This window comes from Beta vulgaris, chromosome 4 (assembly GCF_026745355.1).
Source record: "Beta vulgaris subsp. vulgaris cultivar EL10 chromosome 4, EL10.2, whole genome shotgun sequence".
Lineage (NCBI taxonomy): Eukaryota > Viridiplantae > Streptophyta > Magnoliopsida > Caryophyllales > Amaranthaceae > Beta > Beta vulgaris.
The window spans coordinates 5285514-5307391 of NC_079205.1; the positions used below are offsets into that span (position 1 = coordinate 5285514).

Consider the following 21878-nt stretch of genomic DNA (forward strand, 5'->3'; position numbering starts at 1 on the left):
TATAGCCGGTTTCTTTTTCCTCCTCATGGCATTAATGATATATCTCCTAATACATAAATAGGAGACAAAAAAAAAATTTCCCCCGGAAGAATGGCGAAAAATGCACATGAATATCAATTTTTTTTGTCTTTAAGTGCATTTTAGGAATTTTTTTTGTTTATTCACTTGTTGTATTTTGTTTCTATTTTTGGTATTTTCTTGTTTTTTTTTGCTTAGCTTCATTATTGTTGTACTTTTTTTAGTTTTTTTTTTGTATTATTTATCTATAATAATAATGATATAAATCAGGGGGAGATAATATATATATGTGATTTATCATCATTACTAATTTCAAATATTTACCTATTTGTAGTCAAAAGAATGGGAGATCTAGTGAAAAGACAATTTAACATACTAGATCTATCTGGGCAAAAGTTTTTAGAATGGACGGTGGACGCCCAAATGAATTTAAAGGCCCAAGGACTGGAACATACAATTAAAGATGTGACAACCCAACAAGGGGATGCAACTACAACAGCCGCATCAGTTAAAATTGCGACTGTACAAGAAAAGGCAAAAGCCTTAGTCCTCCTAAGACATCATTTACATGAAAGTTTAAAAAGTGAATATCTACTTGTGGATGATCCAAAAGAACTATGGGATAGCCTAAATGAAAGATATGGGCATCACAAAAATGTGCTTCTCCCAAAGGCACATTATGACTGGACCAATCTGAGGTTCCAGGATTTTAAAACGGTCAGTGATTACAATTCAACATTGTTTAGAATTGTATCATTGTTAAGATATTGTGATCATCCCATCACAGAAGAGCAAATGATAAACAAAACGCTCTCCACTTTCCACGCCTCTAATATCATATTGGCAGAACAATACAGGTTCAGAGCTTTCAAAAAGTACTCTGAGCTAATCTCAGTACTACTTGTGGCTGAACAAAATAATGATCTTTTGCTGAAAAATCATAATCTTAGACCTACGGGGTCTTCAGCCACTCATGAGATAAATGCTATAGAAAGCTCTAATCCACCAGAAGCAAATGCTATACATAGTGGTGGACGCGGTAATTACAACGGTCGTGGGAGAGGACGTGGTAATTACCGTGGCCGAGGGCGTGGACGTGGAAGAGGCCGATTTTCCCCAAGAAATAATAATTTTAAACATTCTGATAAAAATTGGGGACAATCATCTGGAAATCAGAGGCAGACGTCCTATAAAGGAAATGATACTTGCCATAGATGTGGCATGACGGGCACTGGGGCCGCACATGTCGTACTGCCAAACATTTGGTAGATCTATATCAAGCTTCAATAAAAAACAAAGGAAAAAATGCTGAAGCAAACTTTGTTAATGAAGCCACTACATCCATGCCCAGCCTTGATGTTTCAGATTTTTTTATGGATGATGCTGAAGTTGAAAATAAGTTTGTTTAGATCACAATCGATTAATGTGCTTAGTTTATTTCAACTGCTTCAATATCCACTTTCATGTATTTGTTCCTTTATTATTAAAAAAATACGTATTTTTCTTATACTAATCATCGTATTTATTATTTATGAAGATATGAATTCATCAGAAGTTGGAACTAAAGAACAATGTCTCCTGGACAGTGGGACAACACACACCATATTGAAAAATAAAGAGTATTTTTCAAAACTTACAATATTCCAAGCAAATGTTAGTACAATTTCTGGGACAGCCAAGCTAATTGAAGGCTCTGGAAAAGCTTGCATTATATTTCCAAATGGGACAAAATTGATAATTAATGACGCATTATATTCGAGTAAATCTCGAAGGAACCTCATAAGTTTCAAAGATGTACGTCAGAATGGTTACCATTTGGAAACAATGACGGTGAACAAAGAGGAATTCATATGCCTAACGGCAGAGAAAAACGGCAAGAAATACATCATGAAAAATTGCCAGCAATTTCCTCGAGACTATATCGCATAGATATACGTCCGATTGAAATTAATATGATATCTAACCAGAAGTTAGATAATAGAAATCATTTACTCTATGGCATGACCGATTAGGCCATCCTGGCACAGGAATGATGCATAGAATCATTGAAAACTCAAATGGACACTCTATAAAGAATGTCAAAATTCCTCGGTCAAATGAATTAACATGCTCTGCATGCTCACTTGGCAAATTGATAATCAGAGCCATCTATAAATAAGATTGCCACTGAATCTCCAATGTTTTTAGAAAGAATTCAAGGAGATATTTGTGGGCCTATTCATCCTGCATGTGGACCATTTCGTTATTTCATGGTATTAATTGATGCCTCTACTCGATGGTCACATGTGAGCCTTCTGTCAAGCAGAAATGTTGCATTTGCAAAACTTTTGGCTCAAATAATTCGATTAAGAACTCAATTCCCAGATCATACAATAAAGAAAATAAGATTAGACAATGCTGGGGAATTTACATCCCAAACATTTAATGACTATTGCATGTCTATTGGGATTATTGTTGAGCACCCTGTACCTCATGTACATACACAAAATGGTCTTGCTGAATCATTAATCAAAAGACTACAATTAATTGCAAGACCATTAATAATGAGGTCAAAATTGCCATCTACTACTTGGGGTCATGCTATATTACATGCGGCAACATTGATAAGATTAAGGCCGACAGCCTATCACAAATTCTCACCATTACAATTAGTATCTGGTCGAGAACCGAATATCTCACATTTGAGAATTTTTGGGTGCGCTGTACATGTACCTATTGCTCCGCCCCAACGTACTAAAATGGGTCCACAAAGAAGGATGGGAATATATGTTGGATTTGAATCTCCATCAATTATCAAATATTTAGAGCCAACAACTGGTGATCTATTTACGGCTCGATTTGCCGACTGTCATTTTAATGAGTCGGTATTCCCATCCTTAGGGGAGAGAAAGTGGACCCACAAAATATAAAATCGGAAATTACATGGAACGCATCGCAAATGTCGTTTCTGGACCCGAGAACAAATTCATGTGAACAAGAAGTCAAGAAAATTGTTCATCTGCAAAGTATTGCAAACCAATTGCCAGATGCATTCACAGATTCTAAGAAAGTGACAAAGTCACATGTACCTGCTGCGAATGCTCCGGAACGGATTGAAATTCCTAATGGCAATAAGGCAATTGAAAATGAGTCAATAGCACGTCGAAAACGTGGCAGACCACCCGGTTCTAAAGATTTAAAACCGAGAAAAATGAAAAGGCAAGGGGAGACAACGAACGAAATTAATATAAATCTCCCAACAGAGCATGATGAAAACAAAAATGAAGAGAAACGTGTTCCAGAAGAAAAGGAACATGAAAGCTAGACAACAATGAAACTTCAATTAATTATGTTTCTACAAAGAGACAATGGAATCGAAAAGATGTTGTCTTGAATGAAATTTTTGCTTACTCGATAGCGGTTGAAATGACATACGATGAAAATGATGTAGAGCCAAATACAGTTGATGAATGTCGCCGTAGAAAAGATTGGCCAAAATGGAAAGAGGCAATTCAAGCAGAATTGAGATCACTTGAAAAACGTGAAGTATTCGGTCAAATAACCCAAATACCAAAAGGTGTAAAACCAGTTGGGTACAAATGGGTATTCGTGAGAAAACGAAATGAGAAAAATGAGGTTACTAGATATAAGGCAAGATTAGTAGCCCAAGGCTTTTCGCAAATGCCAGGGATTGATTATGATGAGACATATTCTCCAGTAGTCGATGCAACTACACTAAGATTTCTGGTAAGTTTATCAGTTTCGAAAGGATTGCAAATGAGATTGATGGATGTAGTGACCGCATATTTGTATGGCTCACTTGACACAGATATTTATATGAAAGTTCCTGAAGGACTAAAACTACCAGAAAATTGCATGCCCAAAGAGATGTTCTCAATAAAATTGAGAAAATCACTCTATGGGTTAAAACAATCTGGAAGAATGTGGTATAATCGTCTTAGTGAATACCTATTGAAAGAAGGATTCAAAAATAATCAAATCAGTCCCTGTGTTTTCATTAAGCGATCTAAATCAGGATTCGCGATCATTGCTGTATATGTCGATGATTTGAACATTATCGGAACTCCTAGAGAACTTGAAGCAACTGCAAAATACTTGATGAAAGAATTTGAGATGAAAGATCTCGGGAAGACAAAATTTTGCCTTGGCCTGCAAATGGAACATCTAAGAAATGGGATTTTTGTCCATCAATCAAACTATACAGAAAAAATCCTGAAACGTTTTTTCATGGACAAAGCCCACCCAATAAGTTCTCCAATGGTAGTGCGTTCCCTGAATGAGAAAGATGATCCATTCAGACCACGAGAAGAGAACGAGGAGATTCTTGGTCCTGAAGTACCATATCTAAGTGCAATTGGGGCTTTAATGTACTTGGCTAACAATACTCGACCTGACATAGCTTTTTCAGTAAACTTGTTAGCTAGATACAGCAATGCACCAACCAAGAGACATTGGAATGGAGTCAGACACTTATTACGTTATCTTCGAGGAACACAAGATCTCGGATTATTCTATCAGTCAAGACCCAATGCGTCACTCATTGGATATGCAGATGCTGGCTACCTCTCAGACCCACAAAAGGCTAAGTCTCAATCCGGATATGTATTCACTTATGGAGGTACTGCAATATCTTGGAAATCTACAAAGCAGACTTTGACGGCCACATCATCAAATCATGCGGAATTAATTGCTCTTTATGAAGCTGGAAGGGAATGTGTATGGCTAAGGTCAATGATCAAGAATATCCAAGAAGAATGCGGGATGGAAACAATAACAACAAATCCAACTATCATCTACGAAGACAATACTGCATGCATCACCCAAGTAAGCGAAGGGTACATCAAAGGAGACAGAACTAAACATTTATCACCAAAGCTCTTCTTCACTCATGACCTCCAAAAGGAAGGGACGATCAACATTCGACAAATCCAATCATGTGAGAATCTTGCAGATTTATTCACCAAATCCCTTCCGGCGAAGAAATTTGAAGAATTAGTCCGAAAAATTGGAATGCGTCATCTTCATGATATATGCTAGATTCAGGGGAGTATTATATGCGCTGCACCTTTTTCCCTTCGATCAGGTTTTTATCCCACTGGGTTTTTCCTGACAAGGTTTTTAATGAGGCAGTTGATTTTAAGCATATAAAGATACATAATAGTTATACTCTTTCCCTAGTTATGGATTATTCCCAAGGATTTTTCCTAACCAAGATCTTAATAAGATAACGTCTATTATGAATTATAAATAGACATTCAAGGGGGAGTGTGAGAAACAGTGAATTAGAAAATTTCACTGTTCAAGCATAGTGAATGTCATTACTGCATGTTAGGAAAATTTCTTCCGCGCAGAAATTGTTGAAAATGTAATGTTAAAAAACAGTATACTTTTGCCTATAAATACCGATGTAAGAAATCAGTTCTTCACATCAATGCAATACAATACTCTCTGATATATTTGCATAACTTCTCTCTCTATTTCTCACAACATAGGCAAATTTGATAGTGGAATAGAAAGGAATGTGAAACTATTTATAAGATACCAATATCTGAAATTCGAATAAACTTGATATGAGACTTTTAGTGATAAACTTTTAAGAGAGAAATAAAGATTTAAGATCTAGTAAAAAAGATTGAGAATAGTAGTTAGGTGTTGGATTAAAACGTGATTATGAGTTTAAATTAAAAGAAAGAAATAGTATTTGTCATGTGATATTAAGGAATTGAGGGGGGAAAAAAAAAGAGAATCAGAATATTGAGAAGGGCATGAAGTGAGGATGGTGTCCTTGACTAGAACTCTAGAAGGGGTAAAATGTCACCCGCATCGATATAGTGCTTGACCTTAAGGAGCACGAAGAAGCAAATTAACGTAAACGGTGCAATCCGTGCAAGTTTTGTGAGTAGAGAATAAACAAGTAGACGAAGTAGCACATGGTTTATTTTGGAGGTGCAGGCCAACGGCCCAGCATGTGTAGTTGGGTTACTTGGGTAGGGTTAATTTACGAGAAGTCGTGGTTTAGGGTCTGTTCTCTTCGACATAAAACAGCTGAACTGAACTTATTGGAGCTGAACTGAACTGAACTGAACTTATCAGAGTTGAACTGAGAACTGAACTGAACTGAACTGAACTGAATTGAATTGAATTAAACTGAATGTAATAAATATATAAATAATATTTTAAACAAGAATAATATGAATATTAAATAATAATTATAATGATAAGTAATAATAATGAATAATAATGATAATAATAATAATAATAATAGCATTTTGGATATTTTTAAATGATAGTTATAAATAAATAATATTAATAATCATAAATTAATAATAAATAATAATTAATGATAATAATGATAATTAATAATAATTATTTTATATTATTTGTATTAATATATTAATACTTGATGATGATATATAATAACAATAATATCTAAGAAGTAAATTATTATTACTATTTTAATAATTAGATTTAATAATATAAAAATATTTAGTAATAAAAATTATGATTGGGTTGGACCGCAAAAATTACATCATAAACCGTCTTGACGCGATTTGATTGGTTTATGGGCTAAAAAAAGTGGTTTTATTTGTGCTTTGACCTAAATCATGTTCCTCCTAATAATAATAGTAATAATAATGAGTAAAGCTATAATAAACAAAATAATATATAGAAACAACAACAACAACAAACAACAACACAACAATAATAATAATAATAATAATAATAATAATAATAATAATAATAATACTTAATAGTAATGATATATATTTAAATAATAATAATAATCATAATAATAATAGTAATAATAATAATAATAAGAGTAATTAGTAAAATAAATTATACCAACATAATAATAATATTTATCAAAATGGTTGAACTTAATTGAACTGAAATGGTTGGAGCTGAACTGAACTGAACTGATTGGAGTTGAACTGAACTGAACTAAAAATAAGTTGGGGAGAACAGGCCCTTAGTAGGACGTTTTTTCTTACCAATTTTAAATATAAGATAAGTATTTCCTTTCAAAACAAAAATAAAAAATATATAAGATAAGTATTGTGGAAGAGAGGGAGAGGGGGGGCAGGATTCACTGAAAACTAACGTTAAGCCGAGAACTGAAAACCGACTTTTTTTTGTTTCATCTTGCAGATTTCTTATTTTACGAAGTTTTTTGCTCATTTTACAAACTTTTGTTCATTTTATATGTTCTGCTCATTTTATGTTTTCACTTATTTTAAGAAAATTTTGCTCATTTTACAATTGTTTGCTCATTTTTATGTTTTTTGCTCATTTTATGTTGCAGTTTTTAGCATAAGGCGTGGTTTTCGCGTGATCCTATTCGATCCTATATATAAAATTTAAGGGAGGAGGTGTGGTTTCCTCCTTTGAAATGACTAGGATACCCCCTAATAATTTAAAACATCATTTTCTTTTTATTAAAAATGAAAAAAATGAAAATTAATGCAACGTGCAATATGAGTAAGTTTAAAAATGGAATATGCAATCACCATTAATAACTTGACAAAATATATTCACACAATTGATTCACAAAAGTAACTAGAATATTCAACTAAAAAAAGTTGACGATATATCGTGATATAACATGATATTTCGTATTTACAAAGTTCAAATCATTTATAATCGTTAAAGGACTCTATAAAAGTCGCCGATAAGGAATTATAAAATGATCGACCAGGTTATTCAGTGACGGTATTGAACAATTAAAAACTGGTTGCCTTCAATTCAAAAAATAATATCTACAAAAGAACCTCAATAATTTACATTATCACTACCAAAATAATTTTAGATCAAACAAAATCATGTTCATTCGTATATATATATAGCTACATAAGGTTGTTGACGCACGCATCGCGTGCATATACGACTAGTATTACATAAAGGAAGGGAGTAAGATGGTGTCTCACTCTTAAAATACTAATTTACCCTTAATGATCTCTATTATATAAGGGAAATTGAGAGAAAGATGGTGTTCCCCTCTAAAAATACTAAATTACCTTTAACGATTCAATGGAATAAAAAGAATTACGTAATGATCTCCATTTTCTATCAAAATTTTAATGGACAAAACATCTTGACTTTTTTTATAAGAAAAGATATTACACCTGGAAAGTCTTATACACTCACTATCTTTGACATTCTTTAATTTAGTCAAACTAGCTCATTATGTCTATTTTTTGTTGAAAATTCGTTCACAAAAATTAATTTTAAAAAGCACTCATAATCTTTGTTATTTTTTTTACACTAGGGAATTAAATATATCTAAATTGTTCTAACTATTATGATCGTAACTATAGTACGTATAAAATGTATAATAGAATAACAAGTTTTGAAATTAACGCACGCATCGCGTGCATATAAGGCTAGTATATCATATACTCCCTCCGTTTCCTAAAGATCTTTCCTCTTTCCGTTTAAGTGCGTTTCCAAAAGATCTTTCCTCTTTTACTTTAATCCTTATTTGGAATTTGTTTTCCCCTTTTTACCCTCTCATGTCCCTATCATATGGTCCACCATTACATTATTAATTTAATTTTACTTCCTTTCTCTTTCCTACTTTAACCCCTTTTTATTTGTTTATTTATCTTAACCCCTTTCTCTCTCCTACTTGACTCACCCACACCCCCACAAAAGTGGATCCTCCTTGGTATCTGTAGGAACAGTAACAAGGAAGATCTTTAGGAAACGGAGGGAGTATATAACTAATATATAACGCGGAGTACAAAAGCCAGCTCATGAGATCGTGACATTTGGCGTCCTCATTGGATGTCATTTGTCGTGCAAATTAAGTGCCATATCATATTTTTTTGGACGTCATTTGTCGCGCTCATTAAGTGTCATATCATATTTTTTTTAATACAAACAGAGTTCTAAATTGATTAAAATACAAAAATAGAGTTTAATTTGGTTCACAATGAAAAACTTAAATATAGTAAATTGATTATAACTTTTAATATATAATTCATAAAATTATAATTTTTGTACCATTGAAAAGTGTTTAAAAAGTAATTTAAAATAAGATCCATTTATACTATATTTAAAATTTTATACTAAAGTAACATATAAAAAGTAATATTAACTATACTAACGTATTAAGGTAACTTACTGCAATTGATTAGAATTAGGGTTGTTCTACAAAACCTATTCATGTTAGAATTAGAATATTCAAAATTATATATACTAGATTGTCACTAGTAATATATAAAGCAGAGTACAAAAGCCAACTCATGAGGTCGTGAAATTTGGCGTCCAATTGTGTCGCTCATTGAGTGACATCATATTTTTTTAAAATATAAAGAGAGTTCTAAATTGATTAAAATACAAATATAAAGTTGGGTTCACAATGAAAAACTTAAATATAGTAAATTGATTACAACTTTTAATATATAGTTCGTAAAATTATAATTTTTGTATGTGAAAAGTGTTTAAAACTACTTCAAAATAAGATTCATTACTATATTTAAAATTATATATTAAAATTACATATAAAAGAAAATATTAGCTATACTAACGTATTAAAGTAACCTACTGCAATCAAAATTAGCGATTCAATTAGAATTAGATAATGACAAAATCATATTATAACTTTTAGTTGTTCTATGTCAGACAAAAATAACATCCAAAAATACGGTGTAAATATTTAAAAACTCTACCTCTTCTTCACGAAAAAGCTCGGGCATTTGCCCGAGTCCCAATACTAGTATAGTATATATATAAAGGATAAACTTTTCGAGAGTATGGGGAACTATTCAAGATTTTGAGGCCATAGAACGTACCATGTAGGATTGTCATGTCATCAATTTTTATTTTTATTTTTTTAAAAAAGATTTCTACATAGCTTTAAAAACATACAAGGAGTTACGGGTAAGCTAAAATTATAGTTTGTTTTTGAATGAACAACCTAAATTATTATATTATGTAAATTGTGTATAATATTTGCCACATAATTGGGAATATTATAATTTTTGTTCCATTAGATATTGCTCGAATTATGCTCCGAAACAATATCCACTTACAAGTTCTATAACTTATGAAATAGAGAGAGACACATAGGATTGTCATGTCATTACCTTTTATTTTAAATATTTCAAAAATTAGAGTACTTCTACATATATTTAAATGGAGTTTTGAATAACGAGGAATTAGAGTTTCATTTTGAATAGACAACCTAAATTATTATATTATGTAAATGTTAATAACTTTTGCTACCTAATTCAAAATATTATAATTATTTACCATTTGAGATTTTTTGAAATATGATTCAAAATAAGATCCATTCATAAAATTGAATCCACACATGTTAATCCCACCCAAATTAATGGTTAAAATACTACCTATTTCTCTCCCTGTTAGTTGTGAGTTGTGATCAACTCCTTGGATCTCACATCCACTTTATTATTTTGTCGTAATTTTTTCCTCTTCATTATTTTACTCTGACATAAACACAAAATCAAAACCTTGAAATTCTCAATCTTTTAGCAAAATCAATGAAGAGAGCTTCATCAATGACTACTATCCTCTTTTCCCCCTTTTTAAGAGCAACTACAATGGCAAGCTACAACCACTTATAACTTTGTTTGCCACCAGGGCCGGATCTACTAAGTAACAAGGGGTAGCATATGCTACCCCTAAAAAAATTAAAAAAAAACTGGCTGGAAGAAAAAAGAATAATAAAGTAATATATACAAAATCTAAAAATATGTTACTGAAGAAATGTAGTTGCTGCAGACATGTATTTCAACATTTTTTGGGGCGATTTTAAGTACTTTTGAAGTTCAGTTTTTTTTTTCTTTGTCGGGGTTTGGTTGGGGTTGGGCTTTGGTTGTTTTGGTTTTGTTGAATCTAGAATTCTTATAATTAGCTGCATTATGTACGATGTACACAGAATTATGTACGGTGTACCTGTATCACATTTAGGACCAAATCCAATAGTGCGATTAGTAGGACGATTACGGAAAGCTTGTAATTGAAGACTGAAATTGTTACCATTGTTTATAAACAATTTTAAATCATCTACAATTATTTAATCTGGCATGTTAGTCTTACGTAAACAAATATGCGGATATAAGCTAATTAGCTCTCAGAGGCCACATCATACCTTTTTGCCTTAAATTGTTTTTTTTTCTTTCTGGAAAATGAACTTTTTTGTTGTTGTTATGTTGTATACATGTAGTCATGTGGCATGCGTGATGTGTCCTTACATCATCGGTTGAGTTAAAATTCCTTTTCCGAACTTCTATACAAGTTTACCTCTTCTAAATAAGTGTAGCATTTGCATAGTGTTTACAATTCACAGTTTAAACTTTAATTAGTTTTGGTGATTTACATATTAGGAAAAATATAGTCATGTGGGATCTTGTTAGATATGTCTGAATGTGAATTTTTTTAATAACAACTTTTTATAATTTTTACTTATTGATAATTGAAGATATTAATGGTTAAAATAATGCATTGACAAACGTGAAAACAAGAAGTGTTGCACTTATTTAGAAACGGGGAAGTATTTAAGCTTTGATTATTTAGACGACGAACCCAACTTCGTTTTGGCTATGCTTCTTACGTTCTAAAATAAGTGAAATACTTATATTTTTAGATGATTACAAAAGGACTAGACAAGGAGTGGGTTTTATGTAAGATTAGGTTCGTAAATTATGTGGTAAGAAGTATGTCAATAAGATTTAAGTTGGTATCAAACTAAGCTTGGTCTAATATAGATAAGAGAGAACCTTTTAACTTCAAGGTTTTGGGAGTTCAATCCCTGCTATGAAGTATTTCGGAAAAAGCTATCACAATCCTATAGTTCTAGTAACATTTGCTTTTATCATTTGAAAAAATGTATCATAATGGACCTTATTAAGGAGATATATAATCCTCCCCTATAAGAATTAACTTGCAATTTGCAAAGGCAATTAACTAACCACAAAATCGAATTTTCTTTTATTATGGAATTTCCTCTAAAACAATCATATCATATAGAAACAAAATTCCCTTTCTTCAGAAACAAAAGAATAAGTTTTAGCCATCATAATTCATAATTCATAATTCATAATTCATAATTCATGAACATTAAAAAATGGAACGAAAGGGTACCACTTGAAAGTAGACCTTCGAGAAAAGCAAAGTCAAATGGGTTGAAAGTCATGAAAGGAAATTCCAAATTGCACCAATCCATATACACTATTCATGCCGGGGAATATAAGCATATAAGGGGTATATTCTGTAAATTAATTACTTACTACTAATCATTTAGATTTGGAGGTGACCCAACTTTTAATCAAAACATCGCCCAAAATTTCATACTACATATTTATTCGCTTATTTTGGCTGGAAGAATGACAATCATTTCCCATTTCCCATTTTAAGGGGTATATAAGGGGTAGTATTTCTTATTTAAGCCATATATGTAACAAATGTGCAAAAAAATGTATTTTAGAATTGGAATCACATAATTCTAGGTGGTACAGGGTCATAACTCATTAATCAATTGTTTGGTAAAATAGCGCGACTTGCGTGTGACCGGCCACACGCGAAATTACATGTGTGGTCGTGCGCAACACGCTGTCAGCCCGTCAGCTCATTTTCAAATGGTCATATCTCACTCGTTTCTCATCGGAATTGAGCTTTTGACCAAGCGTAGCTATTGAGCCAAAATTTCATCTCCAACTTGAATCTTCCCAAAATATTAAATGTGGTGTTAAATAGGACATTTTGAAGTTGACCCTCATGCACAAACACTTATAAACAAATGGAGTTACTTTATGAACAAATGGAGTTACTTGTATGGGTATATGGTTAGTTTTAACAATAAAAGGATGTCACTCCTATAAAGAAATGTAGTTACTCTTATAAACAAATGTTTTTTTTTTTTGATCCAAAAGAAGTAGTACAAAACCACCGATAAGAAAATAAAAAACACCTAAGTAACTAAACCCACAACTGACAGAAAGAAAAATAAACCAAAGCAAAAAACAAAACCTAAACACCAACTAATTTAAGGAGGTAGCAGACGAGGAACAGAAACTCCTCGAAGGTCCTCATTGATGATGGAGCGAAGCCCCGACGGTGCCACTGAGTGGGAAATGACAGGGAGGAGCTGGGACACTCCATGATTGGCAAGCCAATCCGCCGCTCGATTGCCTTCTCTATAGACATGAATGATCTTGACTTCCCAATCTTCTTGATTAATCAAATGGATACATTGGTTGAGCATATGAGTGCATTCATTACGACCAGCCGCATTATGCGTAATCATTTGAACACACGCCAAATTATCTAACTGGATCACTAGCTTGTTAATTTGAAGATCACGGGCCAGCTCCAGCCCCTTCAATAAGGCCATAACCTCAGCTTTAAAAGAAGTGCAGCTTCCAAAATTCAGTGAGAGTGCCGAAATCCAACCTCCACAATGGTCACGTAAAATAGCTCCACCACCCGCAGGCCCCGGGTTCCCCTTCGCTGCTCCATCCGAGTTAAGAACATACCAATCCATGGGAGGATGCTGCCAGACCACTCCCACCTCCTCCCTGCTTCCTATAGCTCGTGGTTTCCTAAACAAGGACAGTCTCCTATCCATGGCGCGACGGGCTTCATTATATCTCACCTGAATGAAGCCTCCAATGTCGTGAGGAACTTCCTGACTGCGGCCAAAGACAATACTATTTCTCCATTTCCAGATCCACCACAATGCAATACAATAAAGAGTTTCCCAGATAAGAAAGCCATCATCATTATTTTGTTGAAGATTTGTCATCAACCACCGCTTAAGAGGCAATCTGTAAAACTCATTCGAATCCGCAGGCCCTCCGAGCTTCGACCATACCATTCGGGCGATAGGGCAGTCACGAAGTATGTGTAGAGTTGTTTCCTCACCCGCCCCACAAACATAACATTTTGGATCCTCCACCAGTTTACACTTAAAGCGCATGGAATTACACATAATACGCTCATGGCAAGCGGTCCACATGAAGGCACGCACCCGTTGTTGTATGGGAGCAGACCATATGAGATTCCAACAATTATCATCAATAGAGTCGCTAACATTCTTCATGAGACACAAGGCAGATTTGATGGTGAACTTCCCTTGCTTACCTTTTCGCCAGTATAATAAATCTCCATAATCCTCCGACTCCCGCAATTCATACGATTGGATGTTCTTAAGCACCTCCTGCGGTAGATAATCCGCGAACAAGTCCCACTTCCAGCCTTGTATGGGGTCCCACATCTCATTGACTGTAGCACCTAAGAGCTCATCCGGAATTGGCTGCGTAGCAAGCGACGACAAGGCTGCCAGAGTCGGCCCAATTATGATCCCAAAAGAGAGTGGTGGTGCCATTATAAACAGCCACTTGTGTCCCTTCACAAAGAAGTTTAACATTATCCGTGATTCCCCGCCACACATTGGACATTCCGGGTTTGGGAGCAAACATATCAATATCACATCTGCCACTACAGTATTTATCGCGAAGCACACGTGCCCAAAGAGCATTCGGTTCAGCTAGGATGCGCCACCCAAGTTTTGTTAAGAAGGCAGCGTTAGCTTGCCTAGCTGAAGGTATAGATAGCCTCCCTTGTTCCTGTGGTTTTTGAAGAGTTTCCCACGCAATAAGATGCATTGCGCGCTTTTCCTCGGTACCCCCCCAGATGAACTTACGCACTTTTTTATCAACGTCATCACACACTGTGCGTGGGAGTTTCGCTGATTGCATAGAATAGTTAGCCATGGTTGTGAGTGTAGATTTTGCTAACGTAATGCGTCCTGCAAGTGACAAGTACCTTGTTTTCCATCCTCCAAGCTTTCTGTCAATCTTTTCACAGATATGACCAAATGTTTCCCTTGTGACCCTACTTGTGATAGTAGGCATACCAAGGTACATCCCCAGATCCATCGTTGGCTCAATATGAAGCTCTTCACTAATAGAAGTTGCCAACTGCTCATTCACGTTTTTGGAAAAATAAACCCGAGATTTTGGTAAACTAACTTTTTGCCCTGAAGCCTTGCAAAAACGCTGCAGACAGTCATGTATGACAAAGGCTTGCTACACACTTGCTTCCGCAAATAAAACAATGTCATCCGCAAAAAATAAATTGGAAAGCATGGGACCATTCCGACTAGCGTAGATCGGTTTCCATTTTTGAGCGACTATGGCCTCTTCAATGAGGTTACTTTTATAAACAAATGTGGTTACTTTTTTGAACCTTTGAGGTTACTCGTATGATTAAATGAGGTTACTTGTATGATTTATTGAAGTTACTTGTATAAATAAATGAGGTTACTAGTTTGAATTAATTGGATTACTCATAAGATTAAATGAGGTTACTCATAAATTAAATGGAGTTACTCATATGACAAAAATGGAGTTACTCATATAATAAAATGGGTTTACTCATCTATCTTCCTCACAATTGTTCACAAAAGTAATTCTAGGTGGTACATCGTCATGGGAAAAGAACAAGTTCTCTTTGGAGAATTGAGATCTCCTTGATCATCCTCCTTTTGATAACAAAGAGGAAGAAGAGAAGTTGGAAGTTTCATCCATCTTACCATAATTCGTCCTACTAACAATACATTATTGATTATACTCCCTCCGTCTCTAAATAGAATGCTCATTTTTTCAATTTCCAACACATCTTTTCTCTAAATTTGACAATGGCTCCTCAAAACATTATCATGTCGCAACCACAGGGAGGTGGTGTGAGCTGTAACCACCACAAAGAGCAGTTGTCATTGACCTCCCTAAATCAGTCTGTGACATGCATGTAGCCATGTAGGGATCAGGGAGAAGTAAAGAAGGAAAATGCAGAGATTATTGGTACTGCAAAGAAACTAGACATCTACCAAGACTTCAAATATATTCGGAGTAACGGCCTATAGAAATACAGGCACGACATGGTCTTCCTTCATATCTTAATATATGACCTACTTCTCTCATAAAACTCTCACATAAAAGGGAGAAGTGTGTCACTTATTTAGATATGAAAGTTAGTAGTATTATGCGATAAAGATTCAAATGCTATATAATTGAGAAGTGTAACGTAAGGCCTATGCATATCAATTCCTGCTACAAGCAAAGATTGGAATTTTGTTTCTAAAGCAAAGATCTTAGGCTACTTCGTCCATTTTACAACCATAAGTTAAAATCCTATAATAAGAACCATTATAATTAGCAGAAAATATGCGAAACTAAGGTTCACCTGCACTTGGATGCAGAACCTCAAAACATGGGACCAATAAACCACGTGTTTGATTACCATGTTAAGCTGCTGGTGACAACAACATAAACCAATTAACAATACTAGTATCTCTTTACTTCAATTAAACACTCGTTGGTGGCTAATCTTCCTATTCTGCACAACTTCATTAGTCCTCGATACTCTTTCTTTGATCTGACGTTACAGTACACAATCAGCTTCATTAACACCTTCCCAGTCCCGAGTAGATACTTAATTATCCTCAGTTCTTCGTCGATCCCTCTAAATAACCCTATGGTAATAGTCTTGAGATGAGAGGAAAGACAAGAAGGTGATATTTGCAATTTGCTCCAGAAGTTTATGTCACAAAATTCATCATCACTTTCTGAAAACACGATTCCCTGTAAATGAACAAGACAGAAATAAGAAAGACGAAGCAGATTCTAAAGGATAAGAGCAGTTAATATTGTTAGTTGCAATTTATAGAAGCTATCCACTAACCTCAGGGAAGACAAGATTCTCAAGAATGGGCGAGCTGTGCAGTAACTTAGGCAAGTCTTCCTCCCAGTAAGTATATCTATCCAATCCAAGTTCTAAGCAAGACAAGTTATTGAAGGTTGGCAGCTTATTTTGGCCCCGCAATAGAGCCTCCACCCAACAAAGAAGATGAGATAAGAATCTGACATTAACCACAAATTGAACAAAAGAATGTAGGGGCATGAGTTAAAGAGTTACGTGTAGACATGTACCAGTGAGGCACAGATGATTGGCACTAGAGACTCCATTTATGAGACCTGAAACTGAATCGAATTTCTCAGATGAGTTTTTCATGTCCAATACAATGTCAATAAGAGCTTCCTCGAGAGAGTTCATATTCTTTAAGCAGTATTGTACTGCCAGGAAATCCACATAATTTAGGAATAGCAAACTGGGAAGATCAAGCTCTACAGTAGATCTGTGATAGTATGGTATCCCATCGCTGAAATTGATAGTCAAACGTCTTAGATTCGGAGAAGAAATATTAACATCTTCCCAGTCACTTCCAAGGAACAATTCCTCGAGCATAGGACAGCCAAAAATGAGGTTGTTGAGAGAGCATTCTTCAGTAAATATAACAGACTGAAGTTGTAGGAATTCTAGACGTGGCAGCAAGAGAGTACAGGAAACTCCATTTCCGATCTTGCATGCAACTTTAGTACCACCAGTGTCTCACAAACAAAAAGTGATACTGGTAGCATGCTAAACTCAGACTCCCATGTGATGATATCAAGCTCCGTAACTCCATGAAGTAATGCAAACTCAATCCATGTCTTAACATTTGAGCAGTTACAACCAGGATTAGTTTTGAGGCGAAATTTGGTGATGTGTGTGGGCTTGCTGAGCATCAAAACTCTATCCACAAAATCCTTGAAAGTGCTCGAACTTCTACTATCAAACGTGAATGTCTCCTCAAGGTCGAAGTTGGTTATTAGAGTGAAAAGATACTTCCATCTGCGTGATAGAATACTATTAGAAAGTATATGTGCAAGTATTGTATCTGGTAAATGACTGATTCTGTCAATTCCTTCACATATTTGACTTCCTTCAAGTTCTCATGGCAGTTCGTGCTTGAATTCATGGCCTGTATCCATGGAAAAAAAGAGTGATATGAAAAATAACGGCAAAAAGCACATCAATACAATTTACTGCAGAATGCTACTTTGATGACAGGGAAAAATATATCAACATCCAACAGATACTCATGATGGAGTCAGCTAACTCATGGCTGACAAAGTCCATCAAATACAGCTTTTGATATTTAACTTTTCTCGTCTTTATTTAGCAGTATATACTATAATCTTTACTATAGAAGGATGACTTTGTGGTAGAAGTTATAAACAAACAAAGTTCTTCTATATACGATATTAAAGCATCTATTGTGTAAGTAGATCACATTCTAGTAAAATATAGAACCCTTTGAACAACATACAATGAAGCTACTTTTCTCTCTGCAAAACATGTATGAAGCCGTGATCAAACTATCTAATCAAACCATATGCTTTATCAGTTGCACAGAGTCATCTTTCATATGAGTAGTATTGTGTAGGATGCCATGTTTAGTTGTTTACTTTTGCTCCAAATTTGATTTCTACTACACTAGCTACAAAATGGAATAATTTTCATCTTTCACCTGACACAGAAACACAACATTGTATCAGCTTGAATATAGTCAAAATAGTCAAGTATCAGAGTTCCCTACAAACAGGAAAAAGGCTCCTCAAAATATACAGGACACTACAGTTTATATCTGAAATTCTGCATTCCTTAACCAAAACCATCTGCAAGACGATTCTCGTCCCTTTTAAATGTTCAAATTGTAAAATGTCCTCACAATGTAAAAAATCAGTTGCCTTTTTACACGCAGAGACAATGACAATCCATTGAAATTGCCTCATTCGACTCAAATCCAAGCCCTCTTTTATAGCCAGAACCTCTCCTAAGATAACATTGGAGGCATACTTTATTCAGTCTACCCACCCAATGTCTTGTGAGTTTCTCCATGCTCTCGCCAAACCCGTGGGGAAACTTTTAGTTACATATGAGGAATCAACATTTTTATTGCACCCCATTAGGAGGAGGGGGGCAAGCACAACAGCCTGAATTTGACATCCTGGAAGCCAAGATGCATGATTGGGTCAAATGAAACTCCCAGGCATTGAAGGTCACTAGCTTGATGATATGACTGGGATTATCAAGGGGTTCGCCTTTCATGGTAAATTGGTTTCGGTTCTTCCAAATTTCAGATCGAACAAAAGAGAAACCACTTTCCAGGGCAGACCAAACGCATAGGACATATGTAGAAGGATTTTAAGGATTCAATCATGAAGATTACCCATTAACAAGAGGCTTGGGGTAGGTAAAGAATCTTCTGATACAATAAGGAACTCGACGATCTAATGAGATGACATTCCCGATATAATTTAAAAGCATTCTGTTGTACAATACATAATAGAACTGCTTTTCCCTCTACAAAACATGTACGCATTAAAGTATTAAACTATAGTTGATCGAACTTTTCACTCACTGGATAGAAAATACTATAACTATCTAATCAAATGAAATGCTTCTCTATTCGCACCGAATCATCTTTTATATGCGTACTTTTGCGTAGTATGTCATGCTTACATTTGCTCCATATTTGATTTTGCACACATATCATCATATACTAGCTACAAACTAACACTAAAATAGTAATCACCTTCCACCTAACATAAAAAAGAACACTTACTTTTTATCTTACACTAAACAGAGGAAAGCGTTTAAAGTTCTAGCAGAGGAACCAAATAGGTAATATCTCATGCTCAAAGTAATATGACTACTTCCTAGGGGGGATGCAACACATTCAAACCCAACTATCAGTAGTTTGTTGGCTTGCTTAACCTTAATTTTACAATGCAAGTATGCAACTATACATGTATACCATCAAAACTTCAATGTATACGAAGAACATGTCTTCAGACCAATATATGTATTCATGAGTGATACTCCACTCGCCATAATACCTCCCAAATAGGGTTCATGAAAAGCCTAATTGTAAGTGAATGGAACATGAAATAGCTATAATAGCACATTTGCACCCACATACAGGGAAAATGTGTCCGCAAGTTTTTACGATGAAAGTTTACACTTCTATAAAAGATAGGCCATAAGCATATTTTCTTGGTCCACCTGTAGAATTCACTCCATGAAAACTTGTTCATTTTTCTCAAACACTAAGGAAAAAAAGACAGAATTCTAATATGCAAATACAATAAATGATAAATGATAGAAATTTGAGGGCGCAGACGAAAATTCTAATGAAACTGAATAATATAACAAAATTATATTTTCAATGATTACATTAATTAGAATTGTACAACTATTTATGCGAGAGCCTATATCTATCAATTATCTCTTTGATATAACCCTTGTTTCTACCTACCTAATATTTTGTGGAGCTCTCTTGATTAGCTCATTGATTACATTAATCAGAATTGTACAACTATTTATGCGAGAGCCCATATCTCTCAATTATCTCTTTGGTACTCCATAACCCTTGTTTCTACCTCCCTAATATCTTTTGGAGCTCTCTTGGCGCACACATATAACAGATTTATAGTTGTTGTATCCTAGTTTCTAGAATTCTCTACACTTGTCTAATATTACTTATTTCTACATCACATATCTTGGATTTTTACAAGATTTTTCTAGGCTACATACACTATACTTTTCATTACACATCTAGATTTTTCTAAATTAACCTCTAATAAGTTCAGCAAAATTCGAGATAAGAACACACCCTAACTAACATATACCACATTCAGCAACTAATTTTGTACATTACACTTGAGAGTTGAAAGTCATGCCCTTCACGACATAGTATATGTGTACTAAGGCAGCACAGCACTAAGCAAAGCACAATTACAGGATAATTTTAAGATTTGGACAAGATAAAGATTCTCAAGTTTATAACAAGTTTAATTGGAAAATTTCATGCATATGTAATGTAGCGCAAGCATGAAAACTTACAAAAATCGGAATTGAAGAATGGAAAACATCGATTAATGGGCAATCAAGAAAACAATTAATAGAAAGGATCAGAAACATTACTTAATCGCATAACTTGTTTTCTCCGGAGGCAGGTGAAGATGAAATCATGAAAACACTGTCATGTCATCATGTGTGACTAGTGGATGACAATTCTCTCGCATGGCATCAGTCATCTCCTTTGTACATGATTGCAGGTTGCCCGCCCAATTCATTCTAGGTCTTGTGTATTGGGGTTGTATATCATTGTCTATTTGTAATACTAATTTATCTTAAAATGTCTACTTTTATTCTTGAATTTTCATTTCCATCCAATATCATCTTGTACGTGGTAATAGGTAGTAATGAAAATTGCTTACCGTTAGAGACAAAAACACAAGTTTAGGAGTGAAATTGTCTAGCCACAGAAGTCTCCCCATGAAAATTTTAACAGTGCTTCCCTAATAACATTATTATTGGATAATATTATATGTAAAGGATAATATTATATTGTAAAGGGTAAAATGATACTTTACTAGTCATAGGTCTGTAATATAAACACTATATATATTGAATGTCAGGTTAACCTATAATGGGTTAACACAATTATTTCCCACACTTGTACATGATATCACAGCTTAGGTTTTCCTAAACAAAAAGAAAAAAAAAACAACCTACCGTTTTTTTTTCCAAGTCACGATTTTTCTTCTCTCTTCATGGAATCTGTGCCTGCTTCCGCCGCACAATCGACTGCTGCCCAGCTCACGCCGGCGTCGACCTCAGGCGTCCCGTTGCCCTCGCCGGCGCTGACCGCAGCCTCTCCGACGACCTCGCCGCAGTTTTCTCCCACCGCTGCTGCTGCGTTCACAAACCTGTATGCTGGCCATTTCGCCCAGCCATGGTCCGTCGGTCCTTCCACCATCCACTACGGTGTTTCCTCCCCCGCCTCTGTGACGCGTGTCTCCCCGCGCTTCCCGCCAGGTTTCCCGGCAGGTTTCATGGCCACCTCTCAGGCCGTCTCCCACATTGGCGCAAATCCAGCCATGTTCTCCAGCCTCCCTGTTTCACTTTCTTCAATGTCGCCCCATATCACCTCCACACCCCAGGCC

At 35.0% G+C, this 21878-nt stretch overlaps 1 protein-coding gene across 1 annotated transcript; it reads right to left on the reverse strand.

Annotated features, from left to right (window-relative positions):
• Positions 1-16054: 16054 nt before the first annotated feature.
• LOC104907133 (F-box/LRR-repeat protein At3g59210-like) lies at positions 16055-21038 on the reverse strand. The gene is given in 5 exon segments (XM_048642669.2): positions 16055-16625; positions 16726-16872; positions 16960-17375; positions 17378-17845; positions 20854-21038. Coding segments are annotated over 4 exon segments (1092 nt in total). The 5' UTR covers positions 17610-17845; positions 20854-21038; the 3' UTR covers positions 16055-16328.
• Between the last annotated feature and the right edge of the window lie 840 nt (positions 21039-21878).